This window comes from Brassica napus, chromosome C6, assembly GCF_020379485.1.
Source record: "Brassica napus cultivar Da-Ae chromosome C6, Da-Ae, whole genome shotgun sequence".
NCBI lineage: Eukaryota > Viridiplantae > Streptophyta > Magnoliopsida > Brassicales > Brassicaceae > Brassica > Brassica napus.
Window position 1 is genome coordinate 27,225,482 of NC_063449.1, and position 19,895 is coordinate 27,245,376.

Consider the following 19,895-nt stretch of genomic DNA (forward strand, 5'->3'; position numbering starts at 1 on the left):
TTTTTCTGTTTTTTTTTTGTAAATAAATATCTACCTATAAATCTAGGGTCGAAATAGAGAGAGAAAATGTGATAAATCTACATAAGGCTTTACCTTCCTGACTTGTTTGAAGAATCCGATCCCATGTATACCAAGCCCCAAGACAAGCAGTTGTGTCAGGTTTAGTGTTGGAGGTCAGCTTTGGTTCCTTCAAACAATCTCAACAAGTGTGAATAGTTGACATGTTGATCCACTTTAGTATCTTTAGTACTATCTGCAATCAGTAAGTCTAGAATGGTGCTAAAGAGTGGTTAGATAACAAGCAAATATCTAATAAGTTCATTATCCCTTCTTGACTCAATAAAACTCTTTTGAAAACATTTTGATAAGACTCACAATAAACTAGATATCAGTAAACATCCCCCTAGACTTAAATTACACTGTCCCCAGTGTATATCCAGTCGGGGTTATGGTGAGAACTAATCATAAGTACACAATTTAACAAGTTAGAACAATATACCTGACTGGGTTAAGTGTCGATCGATTGAAAGGAGTTACCATCGGTCGCTGCAGGTGTTGTACTGTCGATCGATATCGACATGCTCTTATCGGTCAATTTTTTATAATCGTCTACTCGGATCTTGTTTTTTATTTTTTTTAATACCTAACTGCTCGCTGATGGTGAGCGTCGCTCAACACAGTTAAGTGGCGATCAATACTCTTGAAGCTCTGTCGATCGACACAGTTAAGTGGCGATCGATTGATGCTAGTGATGCTCTGTCGATCGATGCTGCGCAGTCATCGTCGATCCTCGTGCGAACTCGTCTTCCTCGAATTTTTTGTTTTACATAACATAAATAAAACACTAAAAGTTAGTAATAGATAACTAATAAAACCAATTCTAATTTTTTCCGATGAATAGTGACTTCTACAGTGCCCTGCTACAGTATCGCAGCTACATTAACTCCTGATTTTCTGCTACAGCGTCGGTCGATTTGTTTGCTACAGTTTCGATCGATTTTCTTGCTACAGTGTCGATCGATGCTACAATGCCTTTGCTACAGTACTGTTGCTACAGTACTGTCGTTACTGTTCATCTGTTTTTTTTCTTTTTTTGACCTGCATAAAAATAAAACAAAAATTAGTAACAATCTAACATAAACGGAATAAAATTACCTAATAGTGGGTTGTCTCCCACTCAGCGCTTTGTTATAGTCATTTAGCTTGACTTTGGAGATCTGATTTAGTCCGGATGAGGATGAGAACTCGCTCCAAAACAAGTCTCATTTTCTACTCTCTGAAGCTTTATCATTCGTGTGTGAAAGCCTCCTCCATAGACTCTTCTCCTTTGTCTATCATATCAGCAATAAGAAATGCTCCAAGCTTTGCAAATGGCTTTGAGAAGCATCTGCTGCGCACTCTGGATTTCCTGACACCATCTGAGAAGCGAGGAATCAATGATACGTGAGGACCGTCTTTGATCCTTTTTGTCTTCTTCCAATTCCTCCTCTTCTTCCCCCCAGACTTGTATGATCGCATAGTGGTTTCTCCATCCCTAAGATTTTCACATACATCGAACTCCTTCTGCTCTGATACGCGCCCACTATCGATCGACGATGACGTGGTAATGTCGATCGATGTTGAGGTCTTGTCTTCGGTCGACGTTGAGGTCGTACCGTCGATCGATGTTGAGGTGCTTGTGTCGTTCGATGTTGAGGTCGGATAACTAGTCTCAGCTTCTTCTGCTTTGCTCGGCTCTCCAAATCCATGTTGTTCATCCTTTTTTGCCATAATTTTGTCGAGCAGCTGTATTGGAATCATATACTCCTCATCTAACGATGCCAAGAACCTGTCTCATTTATCATTTTTCTCCTTTTCTCGAGTTGCTTCAGCATCATCAAGAAATTTGTAAAGGAACACTCTTTCAATTTCATCCCAGCTGGTTATAGATCATGGTTGTAGTTTACTGAACCAGCTGAATGCATCCCCAGAAATAAAATAGGGGAAGATCTTGCAGAGCATGTGGTATTCAGACACTTCATTCTGCTCACTCCTTGACACGAGATCTTCCAGCTCTTCGATGTGGTTTCTGGGATCTTGGTGAGGAAGACCCTGGAAGGGGTCTTGACCAACCCAATCATACCACTCTCGGCTCAAGTCAAAGTCATTCATCTCAGCAACAACAATCACATCAGGGATCACAGCACCCTGAACATTAATCAATTGTCCTGCGCTGTTGCGAGTGCGACGAAGAGTGCGACCTTCTTCGTCTCTTAACATCCCATTCTCATCGACCTTAAGTATGAGTACTTCGATCTTCTCTGTCCCGCAAGTGGTGTCATTTTTCACTGGATAAACAGTGTCGGGATGAACAGTGTTCGGATGAACGGTGTCACGGTGAACAGTGTCATAATGAATAGTGTCAATCCACGCAGGATGAACAGTGACGATCGAAGGGGAATGAATAGTGTCGATCAACGTCGGATGAACAGTGTCGATCGTCATCGGATGAACAGTGTCGAGGTGAACAGTACGTCGATAAACAGTATCGTGATGAACAGTACCTCGATGAACAGTACCGGTATGAACAGTGTTTTCCGACCCAAGATGAATAATGTCGATCGACGTAGGTTGAATAGTGTCGATCAACATCAAGTGAACAGTATCGATCGACGAGGGATGAATAGTGTCGATCGACGCTTGGATTTCTACGCTGTCAATCGCTGCTTGGAGGGTGTTGACTGCCCTCTTAGACTTATGGATCACGCGTTTCAAATCCAGTGGCTCTACTAGTAAGACCTCTATCTCCTTGTTGCTTCTGGTAATCATATGGATGTACCTGAAACACAAGAAAAAAAAATTTATCAGTTTTTTTTGTGAACAGTAGTAAAACCTAGACTAAATCTAACTAGACAAGATCTAATGGCGATCAAAGCTCCCTGGCAACGGCGCCACATTTGATATCACTCAAATTACCCTAAGGAGTGATTTATACTCTCTCAAATAAGAGGTCGAGTTGTAGTACTTAGGGATCAAATTCACAAGGAGCTAGGAAACCAAATAAATTTAATTAGTTTGATTAAGCTAGGCTAATAGGTTTAAAGCAGTAAATAAAGATATGCAAAGCAGTAAACAGTAAACAAGTTGAACACGACAATTGTTCAGCTTGGCAAAGAGTTGTTTGATGGAATGATGGTTACTAGAGTTAGGGTTTCATTCAAGTTATTAGAACTCTAAACTATAGATGCTAAAGATTGATTCTAGAACTCGATATCTAATGCAAAAGACAACCAGCTCTCGCTGTGAGTCTAATCTATTGACTAAATTCAGTGTTTCAGCTCTCGCATGTTAACACAGATCGAGCGTCGATCGATGCTATGGTATGAGCGTCAATCGATGCTACGGATTGAGTGTCGATTGACGCTTATTGTCGATCGATGCTATGGTATAAGCGTCGATCGACACTGCCTTAGGCAAGCGTTATCGATCTGATCTATTATGTTCAACTAGATTCCTAGACCAACTCTCGTATGCGCCTATGTATCTAATCCAGCAGGATTCGGGTTTCGTTAATTGATTGCACTCTCGTGCCTCCCAATTGTCCTATGATTCTAGGTTGAAACAATTAGTCACACTCTCGTGGTTTTCCAACTACTCTAGATCCTAGTATTATAAGCTATCCTGATGTAGAGATCTTTAAATATCCTAACAATCATATAATTCAGAAATTCATTCAAAACCCTAGAAATTCCTAAACTTCGCAGGTGGATCTACTCATGCATGATGTTTGTCACATAAATCATAGATGAATAGATGAATAACATAAAATATAAATAAAACCAAAACAATGGAGTTCGAAGAGGACTTAGAAGGAGTTCATCTCTTCTCTCCTAACCTAGAACAATGAATAAAATAAAGCTTAGATAGCGTAGCCGTCAACAATGGCTTATAAATAACATAAATAGGGTTTCTGGTCGTCCAAGGGTATTCTGGTAATTTGGGGTTGATTATGGGCTTCAGCGGTCATAAAATATGCTCAGCCCATATTCTGGCATCACAGTCGACCGACACCAATACTGCAACATTGATCGATTCATTTCCTCGATAGCTTCCTCTCGCGAGGCAGACTGACCACTCTTCAGTAAATCGAGCATAACTTCTGCTACAGTATGCTCAAAGTTCTATCCTGTGTCATAATATGGGCTCAATCCAACAGTGGGAAGGTCTCCATCCATAGCTAGATATCTGACACGTCAGTGCAGCTCTACACTCAAAAGGCTCCAAAAGACACCAAAATCACCACATTCCTCCAAATCGTCTATGATCCTGTAAATACTCTAAATAGACTCAATATAGTAGTAAATATATATTAAAACACTTATAGATCATGGCTAAAAGTGGGTAAAATCTATGGTTTATCATCAGTAGGCGCCAATAAGCTCCTCCGGATGTTGTCAGGATATATGCAGCAAAAATCAGGACCACAGAAGTTACTTGCTAGATCAAACAGTACTTCTGGGAACACTGTGGATGCATGTGGATCCTCTGGCAACACACTTACAAACGGAAAATCACATCGACATTACAGATCAAAGAGTAGTCTGACATTACACAATAAAACTATATTTGTTATGAACCAGATTGTGGATGGCTCATAACCAAGAGATTATGATTTGTAATCTTTTCATTTATTTATGACGGTGTAATCTCCTATATAAGGAACCTCTATGTTATGAATAAAGATAGACTTTTCCATTACTTTTATAACACGTTATCAGCACGAAACTCTAAATCCCTAAGCTAATACCCAAATCGAAAAACCCTAAAACCCTAACCCTAGCCGGCGATCCGACGAACCCTAAACCCCGATCGCGTCTCTTGTTCCCGCATCTGTTCCAGCTTGCGTCCCCGATCAGCTTCAGCACAAGGCGTTCCTGATCCTAGCTCAGACGTTCGCGACCCGAGAGCAGCTCCAGCACGCGACCTCTTCCTCGTTCGCGACAGCATCAGACAGCTCGCGTCCGACGATCAAGCAACAAAGGACGTCCGCGACCCGATAGAAGCGACTCGATCCATTCCAGCTCGCGTCCCGTTCGTGTCCAGCTCGCGGCTCAACTCCTTTGGTGGTCCGATTCAACAATCATCTAAGGTTAAAAGGTAATTCAAAACCTAAGAACCCATAATCGAACATGGATTGATTGATAAAGAATGAAACCCTAAAACTCTAATCTTTATGAATCAAAACCATAGGGTAATAGATCAAAAATCCTAATTGAGTAAATCGAAGCTCTAAAAGTTCGATACCCCAAACCCTAAATCATGTTCCTACATGATTAAAACCCCAAACTGATTTTTACAAGTTAAAATCCGATAAACCCTAACCTTATATCTATAAACCCTAAATAATATAAATATCAGAATTAATTATACTATAATTATCAAATCACATATTAAAACCCCAATCGAATATTTTGAAATCAAAACTGTTTTCGGTTTTGATCATTGAGGTTTTAAATTTGATTGAATCTGATGCTATGTTGCAAGAATTGTTTGACCGTTAAATTGATAGATTTATTTTCTCATCCTGCTTGGTTAATTGTTCATCTGATTTAAAATTGTTTAAACCGACCATCCTGTTAAAACATTGATTGAATCTGATAGGTTGCTAGCTTGCTTTGCTTATATAATCCGATAGGTTGATAGATTGATTGAGTTTTACTTGTTTAAAATCCGAATGATCTGATTGCATGATTCTTGAGGTTTAATATCATCTGCTAGGATTGATAGTTTTGTAATCTGATCTGTTTTAAATAGAAACTCTAAATAATCCGTATGATAGGTTATATTGATCTGATTTGGATGTCTTTGAGAATTGAGAATCCGTATTCTGGGTTGATAGATTCATGATAAAATCTAATGTCTTGAGGTTTAAGATTGTATGCTAAGTTCGATTAAATTGATTGATCTGATTATATGTTTTTTGAGGTTTGATAAATTCAGATACTAGATAAATTATTTACACATGGTTTATGCTAAATACCAATCAGGCTTGAAACTGATTCATTGAAATTCATGCTTGAAATCTATATTCTAGTATTGCTAAAATCAGCCTTGAAACTGATTCATTGAAATTCATGCTTGAAATCAATATTCTAGTATTGCTAAAATCAGCCTTGAAACTGATTGAGTGATTAATAAATCTTTTTACTAGTCTTGCTAAAATCCATTGATTGTTAAACCCTAATTGCATGATTAATTGAATCTGTTTTTGCTAGTCTTGATAAACCATAATATTATGAGCATAATAGAAATAGTATTGCTGAGACTTTCTAGAAATTGACTGATTGATTAAATGCCTTTAAGATTGATAGTTTCATTGTCCTCACAAGATTGAAATCCGAATTGATTGTTTTTAAGAGTAAGGTCGCATGAAAATCATACCTAAATATTGAGTGATATATGAATTGAGATGTCGAAAATCAACCTGGATTTTGCTGCCATAAATCTCTTTCGAGATAATTATTTACGGTGGGCATTGAATACAAAGATTATCCTAAAGTCAAAAAGACTTGGTGAATGTACCATAGAATGAAATAATGCCAATGAGAAAGATTGATACATGGCAATATTAATTATTAGCCATCATCTTATTAAGAGTCTCAAAGATCTGTATCTGACTATAGAGAATCCTCTAGACCTTTGGACAGAGTTAAAAATCGAGATATGATCACCAAAGAACGGTGTTATTACCAAAGGTCCTATTTGATTGGAGGAATTTCAGAATCCAGGACTATAAGTCTGTGGATGAGTCTATTGCTAGCTGGACAAAATAATGGATTACTGATGAGAAACAGTGAATTGAGACCTCCTAGATTAACCTCATTACCTGATACCAATAAGGCTGCAGAAGAAAAAAAAGGTAACCACGTCCAAAATGATAGACCACACGGTCATGGCCGTGGAGGGTGGAAAGGACGTGGCCGTGGCCACTGTAACACATTTGGCCGTGGGAATCACTATGGCAGAGGCCGTGGGTATCAACCCAATTTGAGCCATGGTCAAGGCAGTGGCCGTGGTATATCCTTTAAACCACAAAGCTCGACCAAATCAGTGTGCCATAGATGTGGAATGGGAAACCATTGGGCTAAGATATGAAGGACTCCCAAAGAGAGTGAAACGGGAGAATCCTGAAACCCACTTGGTCTATAAAGATGGTGAAAATAATTTCGAACATGATCAAGATGATCTTATGGAATATAAGACTTATTATTGCCTAAAAGAATCAAGTTGATAATCTGATTTCGACATCAAACTTGTGTGATTGCTTTGCTTGTATGCTTTCTCTGATTTTTATCTCTTTGAATTTATTTCTATTACATTGTCTGCTTTGATTAAATGAATGAATGATTTTTCTATATGAGTACACTGAAAAACGCCAATATAAATACTAAAGCAGGTATCGCCAGTCTGAAAGAAGACTATGGCTAGACTAATATATTATTGTCTAAGGGTATGCATCTAAAAATCAGTGATGCCTTATATTCACCCAGCTCTAAGAGCAAGAGCAGCCTATTGAGTTTTAAAGATATAAGAATGAATGGTTTCCATATTGAAACAATGGGCGAATGAAACAAAGAGTTCCTTCAGATATATGTATAAAATCGCCCAAGGCCATAATAAGTCCTAAAGACTATACATGCATTCTCTACTGACCTAGACTTTGCATAAATCAGTATGATAGAGGCTAAAAGCCTGCGAAAATATACACTTTATAGATTGGCCATCCTGGTCCAAACATGATGCGAAAATTGATATTCAAAAGGCACACATTAAAAGATAAGAAGAGTTATCCCAAAGAATCTCATGTGTGTAGCATGTACACAAGAGAAACTCATTAGGCCATCACCAGTAAAACGGCTACGAGCCCCTTTTTCATAATAAAGACTATATGTCTAGATAATACTGGTGGATACATGTCCCAAGCGTTTAAGTGATTATGGTATGTCCATGGGGGTAAGTGTGGACAATTCTGTGATACATGTCCATACCAAGAACAGCTTGGCCGAAATCTTTTAAAACGCAAATAGCTGATTGATATACCATAACTTATGAGGTCAAAACTCCCATTCACAGCTTGGGCCACACGAAATTTACATGCACCTAAGTTAATACGCATCAGGCCATTTAGTGAGCATAGATATCCCCTATCATAATTATTAACGGGTCAAGAGCCAGACATACCCCATCATAAGACATTTGGATGTGCTGTCTATGTACTAATTGCTCCACCACAGAGAACTAAGATGGAACCTCAAAAGGAAGATGGGAATATATGTTGGATATGATTCTCCCACAATAATAAAGTACTTTGAGCCAACTATGGGTGATTATATTTGAGGCCAGGTACACAGATTATTTTAAGACCAGGAGGAGAAAAAAATAATAAATCTGGTAAAAGAATGGTAAAAGAAATTGAATGGAATGAACCACCAATGTCTTGGTAAGATCCTCGGACTAAAGAATGTGAAATAGACGTCCAAAGATTATACATTTACAAAGCTAGCTAATCAAATGCCAGACACATTTGCTGACCCAGAATGACTAAGTCATATATAAACTAGCTTGTAAAGCACCAACGAATTTGATGTCCAAGAAGAGACACAATCAAATTGCTACAGAGTCTAGACAACGTATGAAACGTGGTAGACCAATAGGTTCCAAAAGATAAGAATCCTCGGAAACAAAAGAAATGTGCAGAGAATGATAATCAAAATCCAAATCCGAGATTACTAAGGAAACCATCCCAGACATGGAGATAAGGCCGGCCGACTCTAAGGTACATGTACCAAACAATGTAGCTTGGGACGCCAAGCTGCAAAGTATTAAAGATCCTGATAATAATGAATCTCAATCGATTATATCATGTCTGGAACATAATGGAACCAATAAGGAATGTCGACATAAGATGATTTATTTGCATACAAGGTAGCACTTGAATTTATGAATATAAGCGAGGATCTTGAACCCACGTCAATATAAGAGTGCACACTCGTAGAACAAATTGGATTGAATGGAAATGTGGGGTTAAATAGTTTAAGGAAGAAATGCGTATTTGGCCATATGATTAAGATGCCATATGATGTTAAAACCAGTGGATATAAATGGGTCTTGTGAGGAATAGAAATCGTGAGATATAAAGCTGATGTTGCACAAGAATTCTCACAAAGACCAGTAATAGATTATGAGGAGACATACTCCCATGTGGTGGATGCAACTACTTTTAGATTTCTCATAAGTCTGGCTATATAAAGAGAGAAAATTAGACTTGCAGCAAGTTGATGTAGTGGCTGCATATTTATATGGTCCACTGGATAATGAAAGTACTAGAGCGTATTGAACTGAAAGTACAGCAAGTTCTCGAGAACAATATTGATAATCATCAAAGTATATGATATGAATATCCTAAGAACCTCTGGATACAATTTCCCAAACAGTTGAATATCTCAAGAAAGAGTTTGAGATGAAAGATCTTGGAAAAACAAAGCTTTGTTTGGGATTACAACTTGAGTACATTAACAATGAAATCCTTGTACATCAAATAGTATATACAGAAAAGGGTACTCAAGAGATTTAATATGGACCAGTCTCACCCATTATCGAGTACATGGGCGTGAGATCACTTGTTTTGGACACTGATCTATTCAGTCCAAAGGTGGACGATAAAGAAGTCCATTTAGTCCTGAGATGGATGATGCAGAAGTCTTGTTTTAGACACTGATCTGATTGGTCCATAAGAAGGACAATGAAGAAGCCTTTGATTTTGGTTTATTTTATACTAACCAGCCCAAAGAGGGGTGATTTGGTTTTGTTGATTTGTTTTCAGATAGGTTATGTTTTACACATGGTGGTACACGCATATCACAACAACGTCATCCAAGATTTCGTGTGTGTGTATTTGAGGTCGATGCCTCAATATGTTTGATCATATTGTGGCATGGCCGATGGTAAAGAAGAACCAACTATCATGTTCGAGGACGAAGCATATTCTGCCCAAGATCTTTATCACCCACGGATTGCAGAAAATTGGAGAGGTCCAAGGGACCTTCAGTAATGTCCAAATCAGGGGGAGTAATGTGTGTTGTACTCTTTTTCCTTCACCATGGTTTTGTCTCAATTGAGTTTTTCCTGGTAAGGTTTTAATGAGGCAACATTAAAGCACATTACAAGCTCTAAATGGTTATGGCATCCAAGAGGGAGTGTTATGAACCAGATTGTGGATGGCTCATAACCAAGAGATTATGATTTGTAATCTTTTCATTTATGTATGACGGTGTAATCTCACATATAAGGAACCTCTATGTTATAAATAAAGATAGACTTTTCCATTACTTTTATAACAATATTCAAATTTTAAAATTACAAGATTGAATCTTCCTGAAACCCCCACACCAAACATAAAATAGAGAAAATAGATCTAGAAAGAGGAATATAGATACATATAGGTGACCAACAGAGACTCAAATCTCGACATCGCCAAGTAGCAGCACGGGCCCATAAAAGATTGACGGACAAATGTTGGCCCAAATCTTGACATGGCCAAGTAGTAGACGGGACCATTCTTTGAAAGACTCTGATCTCCTCTTCGGGCTTGGTCAAGGTTTAAGATCAATCTCGAGCTTGAAGTGGTGGAGTGAGGCCAAGTATCCGCGCAAAACCGAGAAGACCAATTCAATGGAATAAGGAACAAATGACTCAACAAGAAAATACTCTGGAGATTTCGGAATCCGTAACGTACAAGGGAGAAGATCATAGAGGCACCTGTCAAGAAGAACGACTATAAAAAAAGGAAGATGAGAGAGAAGAGCGGGGACATTCCGAATTTAGCAGCTTTCACCTCTAACATCGACCATGACTTCACTTTTTGTTCATCGACTTTAATTAATCTTTTCTTTTATTCATTCAATCTTTGTAACCTTTTAGTGTTTCAATCTCGATATATATAAATATCAATTTTTGTTAACTTGAATCTGATTATATTGTTGTGTTCTGAAGATATTGTTTTCCATACAGTTTTCTTATCTAATCTTTTATATACAATTACTACTAAATACATGGTGTGGATTTTAAGATCAACATGTCTCGCAGATTTAGACTCAATTTACTAGCTCTATTTATCCATTTCCTCTTTATCCCTTCCGCCGAACTCAATTGAAACAATTCCCATTTTTGTTTTTTTGTTTTTAAATTCTGAAAACATTCTTGATCCTTCTTGTCTTACACCAAGTCACGAACACAATTTGTTTGTTTTCTAGTATGCACTTATTGATAGTTAATTATAAATATGCTGATGTAAATTTTAATTAAGAGAAATGATTATTAGGTCTACTTATAATGTAGACTATATTAAAAAAAATACTTAACTGAAAAATCAACGGAGTAGAGACGGAAAGCGAGAGGACGAGACTTTGTCAAACGTGTTAGATTTTTATTTGACATCCAAAGCTCGATGATTACGAACTTTTTTTTTTTGGTAGGAATATGGGAGAATGACTCCCAATTTATTTTAAAAAAAAAACCCAAACTTTAGTTTACAAAACGAGTTTGTCGTAACCGCAGCAACGGTCCAGCAACATCCTCATGAACTAAAACAGCGACCTCAATCGGTGCCACAACAAAACTATGAAAACCAAACGGAAAAAAAATGCAAGGTTAGCCAAACCATCAGCTAAGCGGTTTGCTTCCTTATACAAATGAACGAATCAGACCAGCCAGTCCCTTGTCAAGAAGCCATGGCACAAGCATATCAGGAAAGACAGTGGATGAGTATCCCCAATCCCTATCGTAAGAAACTCCATCACCATCATAGAATCAACCTCTACCTCCATCCTTCTCACCCCTTTCTCCCAAGCAACCACTAAACCATAGTACACACCCCAAAACTCCGCTAATGGTGCGGTACAACTACCTATATTAATCGCAAAACCACCATACCACTCGCCTTCTCCGTTTCGCAGTGCTCCCCCTGCAGCCGCCGGCCCCGGGTTCCCATGTGATGCCCCGTCCGTGTTCAGTTTCATCCACCCCACACAAGGTGGCTTCCATCCCACCATTATCTCAACCATATGTCTTTCCTTTATGTGAGCATTCTCTGCTTTATTCGCTGCTATAACTTCCTTAGCCAAGTCACGTAAGAACTTGACTCTATCTCTCCACAGTTGGGTATCACCAAATACATTTCCACATCTCCACTTCCATCCCCACCACAGAGTCAAAACGAATATAGTAGCCCACAGAATACCACCACCTGCATTGTTGTCACATAGGTTCTTATATAACCATTCCAGTAACTGCATTCTGAAGAAAACATCCCTTCTCGTTCTCGGAACAAATCTCTCCCATATACCTTTTATCGCAGGACAATCACGTAACATATGTATTATAGTCTCAATTCCTCCTCTGCAGACCTTGCATAAGTCAGTCCCACTCAGGTGCCTTCTACGTCTCTCTGCATTCGTCATGATTACTTGGTTTGCCACTAGCCAGAGGAACATTCGAACTCTCTCAGGTGCTACAACGCGCCACATAGATCGAAAAAAACTCCCCATCTGCGGTCTTGGATTCTCATCTCTTGTAAGCAAGGCGTATGCAGACTTCACCGTAAACTGCCCATTCGGAGTCTGCCCCCATGCCAAACGGTCCTTTGCTCCAGTAACAATATCCACTACTACTGCCATAAGCTCTAGTCTTCTCTCAGCTGTTACCAATGGGATAATTCTATCAAAATCCCAACCTCCACCTTCCCCCCACATATCTCTAACTGTTATATCTTCATATCCTTCTGGAAGCCCTGCAATCACTTCAGTCATGAGTGGTTGGCCTGCTGTCCAACTATCCGTCCAGAACCTGATATTTCTCCCATTACCAGTGACCCAGCTATGGCCCACAAGAACCACTTCTCTTATCCCCATAACCACACTTTTCCATGTTGACGAGCTAGAGCTACACCCTACCATCCAATCTGTGTCATGTATGTCCCCCACACTGTACTTACTTCGTAAAACTTTGGCCCATAAGCTCTAAGTATCGTGTAACAGACACCATCCCACTTTAGCTAACAAGGCTTTGTTCATATCTCTCGACACCCTGATCCCCAAACCTCCGGCCGCCTTCGGTTTGCATAATTTATCCCAGGAGACTAAGTGTTGTCCACTTCCCTACACAAAGCTCCTCGCTAGGCTATCAAGCTTCTCCAGTATACCCACTGGCATGCTAATCGTACTCATCGTATGCACCGGGATTGATGACAGAACCGACTTTGTCAATGTTACCCTTCCTGCAAGGCTTAATGTTTGTTTCTTCTATCCTGCTAGCCGTGAAGCTACTTTCTCCAGTACCTCCCCAAAAGTATCTTTATTAATTCTTTTCTGTATTATCGACTTCCCCAAGTATTTTTCCAGCTCCTTTATTGATGCAATACCACTTTCTCTGCTTATTCTCTCTTCTCTTCCTCTAGAGACATTATTAGAAAAGAAAATCTTCGATTTCTGGAGGCTTACTTTCTGACCAGAGGCTTTACAAAACTTCTCCAACACTTTCCTGATCACTCGAATCTTCGTCACCGATGCCTCTGCAAATAGGATTAGATCATCTGCGGAGCAAATGTGAGATAGCTGTGGACCACCTCTCGACAATCTTATCGGTTTCCATCTTTTATCATCCACTGCTTTCTCAATCATTTGACATAATCTCTCCATGCATAAGACAAACAGGTACGGGGAGAGTGGATCACCTTGTCGCAGTCCTCTTGATGGCTTAAACGGCTCAGATTTCTCCCCATTCCACAAAATACACATTGATGGACCAGACACACATTCCATAATCCTCTTGACCCAATTCTCAGACAAACCAACAGCCCTTAGTGTATCTTCCCAACGCAGCCTATCATATGCTTTCTCCAAATCAGTTTCAGCAGCATCCAACCCTTGCGGCCTTGCTTCTTTTTCATCGAATGAACAGCTTCCTGAACCACAACAATGTTATCCGCACTCAATCTACCCGGGATGAAACTAGACTGAGCAGGACCAATCAGTTTAGGCATAATACTCTTCAGTCTCCCTACCATGGCCTTCGTGATAGTTTTAAACAACACGTTGCAGAGTCTAATCGGTCGAAACTGAGTAATATACTCAGGTTTCGTCACTTTCGGAATTAGCACCACGAGTGCATCATTAGTATTCTCCGGCAACTTCCCCGTCTCAAAGAAAAGAAGGACAAACCTGATCACAGATGCACCAACTGTCTCCCAGCACCTCTGATAGAAAACTGGTTGAAACCCATCCGGACCTGGTGCTTTGAAGTTGCCCATAGCTCTCACCGCTTTCTCTACTTCCTCCGCAGAAAACGTTTTGTCAAGATCCATTTTCTTTTGTCTTGTAAGCCCCACAAATCTCTTCTCCAATAGCATTTGTACGTCTGTATCCACGTCTTCCAAGGAATATAGTTTTCTGAAATAATCCACCGCTAGCTTCTCAAGTTCTTTTGCATCTGATACCCACTGAGTTTCATCTTTCTTTAGCATCTCCACTCGATTTCGCTTTCTCCTAATGATTGTCGATATATGAAAGAACTTGGTATTTCTATCTCCATGCACACACCACTTCTCCTGCGACTTTTGAAACCAGGGCACTTCTTCTTGCTCGAGGACGATCTCAAGTTCTTTTAATAGCTCTCTCTCCTTTACCAAGATCTCATCAGAGAGGTCTTGCTCAATTTTGTCCTGTATCTCTGTAATCTCCATCAACAAGTCCTCTTTCCTTCTTTGGACATTTCCGAAAACTTCTCTGTTCCACTTTCGGAGTGTCACTTCCAACCTCTGCAAAGCCTCTCTTGTATCAATATCACGATCCCATGAAGCTGTTAGCATGTCTTGAAACTCATTATGTTGCTGCCATGCCGCCTCAAAACGAAATGGACGTCGACGTGCATCACCCTTAACCTCTGGTGTGAGCTGTAGATACAAAGGAGCGTGGTCTGATGCTAAGAAAGGTAAATGCCTCACACTTGCCTCCTGCCACCTAAGTCTAGACTGGGCACATCATAATATTCTATCCAGCCTCTTCGCTACAAATGTGCTTTCAGTTTTCCCTCTTTTCCATGTGAATTGATTGCCATGAAATCCCATATCAATCAGTGACATATCATTTATCCAATCACCAAACTTTAGCGAATCCTCAGACAATCTCCCATTCCCACCACTCCTTTCATCTATCCTCACTATTGTATTAAAGTCTCCCCCAACGAACACCGGACCCTCCGAATTACGCAAAACTTCTTCTAAAGCAGCTCATAAGCCACTTCTACGGCTCGGTGAAGGAGCCGCATACACAACAATCAGATTAATCACCTCTGCTCCATTCCCGATTCGAGCATGTATAAACTGATCCGACGACTTGACCACCTCAAGCTTTCCAATCTCCTCCCTCCATAACAGCCATAAACCTCCACTCTGGCCACACGCATCCACCCGAAACGAGTTCTCAAACCCTAGACCACGACAAATCTGGCCTGCCGCTTCTCCACCAGCATGAGTTTCAAAAACAGCAAGGATATCTGTCTTGAACTTCTTCACCAAATATCTAATCGATCTTCGAAATTGGGGTTTATTTGCCCTCCGGCAATTCCACAGAATGCACTTCATCAGATCTTTATAATTAATAGATAGAATCACCGGGGCAAAATGTTATGCCACCACACTCTCTAGGATTTCTCGTCCTTGGCTCGCACTAGCTTCTGCCTCATCCAACTCCAGATTCTCCATCTCTGCAAGTTTCTCCTGAGCGTTGCTTTTATCGTACACATGCCCAAAATTTTTCTCATTTCTGTCTAGCTCCCCATCTCCTGCGAAAATACCACCTGCTCGGCCGACATTTTCCTTCTCTACTCGTAGTCTCTTCCCTCTCGCCGACAGGCCACTCTCCCCACTTATTGGGCCAAACACCAAACCACGCATAGGCCCAACATTTCTCAGTTTGGTCTTAGAAGGATTTGGGCCTCTCATGTTGCTAAACTTCTTATCTTTTGGACCCAATCGAGCTGGTTGTTGGTTCCCTCTGTTCCCATTCTTTCCAAACGAGAATTCCTTCGCAATCTCTTTGCTCGCTCCTCCAGAAACTATATTAGTAGTATTCTCATTTTCTTTATTCTTTTCTCTATTCCCACTCTCCTCCACTTGTTCCTCCATATCCTCCTCCACATTCAACCCTCCAAACCTATTCGAAACCCTTATCTCCTCCGACATACTCTCTTGACGAGCCCCCCGACTTTTACTACCGATCAACGTCTTATTTCCTACCATCTCCCTACTTTCATTACTCCGCAGTGTAACTCCTCTCTGCCCATTCTGAGTTAGCCCTTTCCTCGCCTGTTTCACTGGGATAAAATCTGTATCCATACCTGCAACCTCCGTATTCTTTTGTGTCATGTCCACTGGAAGAACCGCATTTATTGGAGTATCCTCCAGTACCTTACGTGGGCAGGAATAGGCTAGATGTCCATACATACCACATGACGAGCAGATCGTCGAGATTCCTTCATATGATACGCAGTACCTCTCACCATTAATCATCACTGTCCCTTCCAATGGCTTATTAAGGTTAACCTCCACACAAATTCTCGCAAATCTAGCTCTTTCAACTTTTAGCGTGGTGCAGTCAACCTTAATCGGTTTTCCTAACCCCTTGGCAATCCCCATCAGTATCGTTTTATGATAAAAATTAACTGGGATATGTGCTAAACGAACCCAAACCGGTGTCGTAACTATCTCATCCCTCAGCGGATCAAACTCAGGCGTCCATGCTTGCACCATAAGGTAACTCCCAAAAGCCCTCCATGGGCCACCTGATAGCGCATTCATATACTCCTCATCTACTCCAAAACGAACCATGAAAAAATTCTTCGGGAGATCCATCACAAACATTGATCCCGCATGTTTCCATAGCTCCTTCAGCCTTCTCGTTAAGCTCAATAATGGGATACTCTTCCCCAAGACCTTAACAATCATACATCTCTTCCATAAACCATTCATAGCAATCAAAACCTCCTCTCCAATCGTTATCACCGGTTCTCCATCCTCACCATTCAGGAACTGTAGTTTCAGATTTGATTCCACAAAAGACTCGTCCACAATCTCCTCCGGTACAGGCATCCCTCCTTCATTGCACCCTAATACCTTCTTCACCCAAGAGTCTGGAGCATCCGGTGGATCTCCGGCCGGTCTCCCATGCTCCCCAATCTCCTCCATATTTTCATCCTGCACTTTCTCACCCAAAACCCTAAAATCACCACCCAAAATCCTAGCCGTCATATTACGAACCTTCCTTAGTCATTTACATTGTTACATTACACCTACACGAGTGTTTCTGTTAGTCCTAGTTTTTTACCAACTCATGTCTTAATTCAATTTGTTTAATCATAAACATATAAAAGGTCAATTATCTTTAAAATAATATGCAATAAACTTAAGAGATTATATACTCATTTCTAAAAACACTCTTTGAGTACTAGTTCATTTAAAAAACGAGTCTTGGTTACCATCAATTATCTTTAAGAAAATGAATAAATCAAAACCAAAATGTAGAGTTAACAAAGAAACTAAAAAGGTTATTCTGACCGAAAATTTGTCAAGAGGTTCTCTAGACCCATTTATCCATTATGGTAAAAGTCCATATGAGCGAGAACACATATAGAATAAAGAAATAACACAAGTAAAAATCATGAACTAATCCCTGAACTAATCCGTTATATAGTAAAGCGCAAGTCGCACCCCTAATCCTAACATGACAAGTGGAAAATCTTTAAAACAAAATTTCCAGAAAAATAAAAAGCAAAACACGTGGATAAATTTTAAAATAAAAGGAAGTTTAGAAACAGGACAAATAACTAACCTTTAACATGACACAATCGTTGCTAAAAAAAAACGAGACACAATCATGCGAAGCAATATTTTTTTTATCAACTATGTTAATCCATTATCTATGTGTCAATTATAGAAACATAGTTAGTTTTGAATTTTTCTTTATATCTTCTATTTTTCTGGAATCTAAATATAAACTAACAATTTCCTTATTTTTTTCATAAATTTTAAGCTACATTGATTTATATAATTTCCCTATTTTCTTCGTCTCCTATAAATTCATCTACTCTCTTCCTATGTTACATGGAAACGGAAGCGGGTATTTGGAAGCGGAAGCGTATGGAAGCGTAGAAGCGAGATTTTAAAAAAATTTAGGAAGCAGATATGTGTTGAAAGCGTATATCCATATATGTATATATACTAAAATATAAAAAAAATTAAGACTAAAATTATATGATTTCAATCCCTTATATACTAAAGCACAAGTCACATGACCAATTAATTGCTGACACATGGCTTGTGCTTCATTATATTTAAAAAACAATATTAATATGTACATTTATTGCTAAAGAATGCAACTTTAATATATCTAAAATTTAAATGCATCTTTAGTCGATGAAAAGTAAAATCGCACTGGACGTTTTTAAAGTAAAAAAAAAACGGTTTTTCCGTTATCATAAAACAAAAAAATCAATCCTTCATTTTCTGAAACTGAAAAAATTTGTATTCCTAAATTTAAGCACATCATTACCATCACGTTTAAAAATAAATCATTTCATCTACAACTCCTTAAATCATGGCAAGTTTCAACCGGTTTCTTTTTTTTTCTTTATAACTTGCAATCAATTTGTTTATTATCTGTTTACTCTCCCTTTATTTCTCTACAGTGTGTAGTCTTCTTCTTCGTCAATTTGGTTTTGGGTGGTGAGTATAGCAAAAATAGATATACATGTTTATAGTTATTTCCAGGTTCAATGTTCTCTTCTTAACTTGATACTCTCTTTTATTTTTTTGCATGATGCCAGTGGATTTCCCTCCTCCTTAAGAGCTTAGTTTTTCGCAAAAATGAAGAATCAGATCACGATCAACAAGACAACAATCCAGGTAACAATAACTATAAAGCATAATTTTGATATATTACTCTTTTCTATTTTTTAGCAAAAAAGAATTTTGATTATTTACTGTGTAAATAGATACAAATACTAAATTTATAAATTCTAAATACTAAATTTAGTATTTATTAATTTTTTTAAAAAAACTAAATTTTTAATATAATACATAAATTAAATATTTATACAAGATTTATAAATATATTTATATATGTCTATAATATTGTAAAAACTAAAATATAATATTGTAAGATTAATTCATGTATAAATATTAATATATCAAATATAAATATTAATGAAATTTAAAAATTTAATGTATTTTAAAATACGGATCCGGATCCGGATATCCGTACCTAAAAATTAAGATATCCGGATCTGGATTCGGTTTGCACGGATCCAAGATTTTACTATCCGGATTCGGATCCTGGCACCCCTGATATCGTATTTACGGAGCGGATCTTGGATCGAATCCGGATCTCAGATAACAAGTCACATGCCTAATAATCACTACTAAATTACAGATTATATTATATTCTGATAATATTTTAATTGCCTAGAACATTTAGTAATATTAAAATTACTGACAAAAAATCACTTCTGTCAAAAAACATTTAGGGTCACATTGCTAGTTTGCTTTGTTACTTAGGCCATGAACTTGGGTGGTAGGAGAGAGGCAGATAAATGTTGTTGCTGGAGAACTGCACCGTTCATGTTTTTTCTGTTTTCAAAATTTAATTGCAGGATAACTGCATGCAGTTTAAATTTTTTTTGTCTTTTCTAAAAAAGATAGATATCCTACATGCAGTTTTTTCCAATACTATTTTGGAAATGTTCACCCATTTTTTTTTTTGACTAATAAATGATTTTGTTACAAATTATTAATATATTTAATATTC

General features: G+C 38.6%; 1 protein-coding gene across 1 annotated transcript; it reads right to left on the reverse strand.

Moving 5' to 3' along the window:
* Nucleotides 1-15,718: 15,718 nt before the first annotated feature.
* Nucleotides 15,719-17,341, reverse strand: LOC106407924. Its single transcript, XM_013848769.1, has one exon. The coding sequence runs from the start codon at nt 17,339-17,341 to the stop codon at nt 15,719-15,721; it is 1,623 nt and encodes a 540-aa protein (XP_013704223.1).
* Nucleotides 17,342-19,895: the final 2,554 nt, after the last annotated feature.